The sequence below is a fragment of the Nestor notabilis genome, unplaced genomic scaffold, assembly GCF_000696875.1.
Source record: "Nestor notabilis isolate BGI_N333 unplaced genomic scaffold, ASM69687v1 scaffold18413, whole genome shotgun sequence".
Lineage (NCBI taxonomy): Eukaryota > Metazoa > Chordata > Aves > Psittaciformes > Psittacidae > Nestor > Nestor notabilis.
This window is the reverse complement of record NW_009920841.1, coordinates 1-2,943: the sequence shown is the minus strand read 5'-3', so window position 1 is coordinate 2,943 and position 2,943 is coordinate 1. Positions and strand designations below refer to the sequence as shown.

Below are 2,943 nucleotides of genomic sequence, written 5' to 3'. Positions count from 1 at the left end.
GAAACAAGCGTATATGGATTCCCAGGCCACCTCTTATTATGCAAGAGCAGGCTGAGAAGAAAACAGGTTTTTGGGATGGACAAAACTAGTGCTTACCAATGAAGGGATCAATGACATGACGCTTTTTCACCTTGGTTTCTGTGATGGCAGCATAATAAGCACAAGTCATTTTGATAAGCCAGGCTGCTCTCATTACTGGAACCGTGTATTTCGCCAAATAACCAAAGACCTCTTCCTTCTTGCTAAAGATTGGCACCTGTAACAGAATTAAGAGGGAGAATTGCAACCATGGACTGAGATAAGAACTATTCCAAAGCAACTACGCACACTGTAGGTGCTGCAAGCTGCGAAAAAGGTACTGTGTTGCTCTGTATCTCAAAACACTTACTGCAAGAATTCACCCCTGGTCAGAAACATGATCCACATTTCAGTATAAACAGAAACAAAACAAATTGAAAGAAAACAGAGAACACAATTACATCACTGTAAATCCACACCCTGAATCCTGAAAACAGCTCTGAGGATATCCTCCAGAGGTGATATGAAAAACTACAAAAGATACAGACTAAGAACTGAGTCAGAAACACACAGTATCTACTCTACAGACTCAAGACAGAACTCTTCATTCTGTAAACAAAACAGAGAGGTTATAGAAGTCTTGTAATACCACAAGTAACCAACAGAAGATTGTGAGAAACAGGGAATTGAGTATCATAGTAAGAAGGAATTAGTGAATCCAAGATTTGAAATCCAAGGTACAATCCAGGGAGCATACCAGTGAAATCATCACACTGCAGATCTATAAACCAGGAAGCAGTAGCACAGCACAGATAACAGCACAGCTGTGGGCTCACTTCCACACGGTATCACGGAGAGCAAAAGCATGCCCATGTTCACAGTGGAATGAGACAAATTCACAGGGAATGTCCCCATTTGAGAGCTAGCTCCAAGTCCCTACTACCTGAACTACTGATGCTTCAATCACTTACTTGCTGTGTTTCTTACATTCTTCCCAACCATTCTGACGCCTCAAAGACACACAGACACAGACCACCTGGCTACCGAGTCGCTGCTTCCATGTCTAAGTCCATGAAAACTGACGGAGCCCACTGCAGAAAACTGGGGAGAGCCTCGAAAGGTTCAGGCTTTCAAAGTGACCTCAGGAAACTGACAGCCAGCACGCAAAGACAGACACAAGGACTAAGTTTATAAAGAGACAGATCCTGGGAAAATCTGATTATCTTCCCCTCAAGAGTGACTCGGAACACCGAGGATCGAGCTCCAGTTTCTAAGCTCCATGCTCTGCTACCGTTTCACAACTGGCAGTTATGTTTTTACTCAATACATACTAGATTCTTGAGTTCCTTGTTTACAGGCCCACCCTGACAAAGAATCAGCTCCCCTTGGTATCGGGCCTCATACAATGCAGACCAAAACCCTTCTTTCTACTTTCATACTCTACAGAATTCAGTGCTGCCAGGGAACTGTCTAGCCCTGAATGCCAGGGCACAGAAATGCTGTAGCCTGGCTGAGACCAAGTTATAATACACATACACTTCTCAGCTTAAAACCAGAAACATGTCACTGCAACCAAAGCCTGAGAAGTCACTCAGCTGATTATGCCCAGTAATTCTCACTATGAGTTTTGAGAACTTGAAAAGCCCTCCCTATAGGAATAGCCCTAATCCAAACAATAGACCAGAGGCAACAGTGGCAGCTCTTCTGAAAAACAGCCAAACCTTTAAATAGATCAGTCGCATCATGCAAGCCAAAAGCTTGCACAACCTCCAATCAACAGACAAGGAACCAATTTCCAGAGTGGGAACGATGAAGCCAGTGCACTACAAATCCTGGATACTCTTTTCAAGCTAAAAGCTTCCAGAGTTGAAGAGAAAAGAACCATCTCCAAATAATAAAAACCTTCTCCTATAGAAGTATTTCAGAAACAAGCAGACATTAAATGCTCTGCCCTGCCAGGCAGCCTCTCCTGTGACATACCTTCTTAGCAAGATGAGTGAGGGGCTTAGTTCCAGCCAGGTCTGTGAACCAGTTGTTTATGGCACTCTGGGAACGTGCTGTCACCAGCCAAAAGTTATCCTTCTGATTCACCTGGGGTTTCCGTCTTCCTGTGTCAGGCAGCGTGTTGCACCGCAGCTTTTCTGCAATAATACTGCTAAAATTTGAGCTGATCTGGGGAGGGGGGAAAAGGAAAAAAAAAAAGATGAATTACAGGTTCAGAGGTCAGAGATCTATTCTATGTGCTTAAAATCTCATTTATCATTTCTACCAGCAGTCTCACCAGTAGATACTCAGTAGTATCTACACAAAAAAAAACAACCCAGCCCATAGTTTCCTTTGTTATACTTGCAGAGAGAAATGGTTCTAGACAACTTATAAAATGACCAAGCAGGGACTCAAGTTGAGATGGACACAGTTCTCTACAAACACTTGTCAAACCAGAAAGAAGGCTTCATGGGCAGATGTCAGCCAAGGAAAAGAAATATACTGTGCTTATTGACGCCTTACACCCCAGGTCACCAGTAGTCCTCTGATCAGGGAGGCCAGGAAGTCAACATCTTGATTTTAGAGACTGGGAAAATGGAGTTGAAGCCCATGTTTAAATTGCCAGAGGTTTCAAGAAATCTTACTTCCTTTCTACCACGGCCATAGCGTAACCAAACCAATAAGGAGTTTCCCACTTCCAGTATCCTAGCCTTCTGCTTTAATTGTGGAATGTAAGCACTATATAAGAATACAGGTGCTGGTTTAACAGAGACCAGGATAAGAACCTGCTCTCTCAAAGGTGGGACACAGTTCCAAAAGAATGCAGAACTTTGATTCTACAAGGAGAGAGAGTTGGGTCCCAAGATACCCATCCCAAAGGGAAGGGTCTGCTGGGCCTGGACACAGGAAGGAACGAGCCCCAGGACTGTCCAGGACGCG

At 43.8% G+C, this 2,943-nt stretch overlaps 1 protein-coding gene across 1 annotated transcript in view; it reads right to left on the bottom strand.

Annotated features, from left to right (window-relative positions):
* Positions 1-2,098, bottom strand: part of MED12 (mediator complex subunit 12) — a 35,840-nt gene extending 33,742 nt beyond the window's left edge. The window contains 2 exon segments of the mRNA XM_010010874.1: positions 97-256; positions 1,999-2,098. Coding sequence (XP_010009176.1) covers positions 97-193 — 97 coding nt within the window. The 5' untranslated portion in view covers positions 194-256; positions 1,999-2,098.
* Between the last annotated feature and the right edge of the window lie 845 nt (positions 2,099-2,943).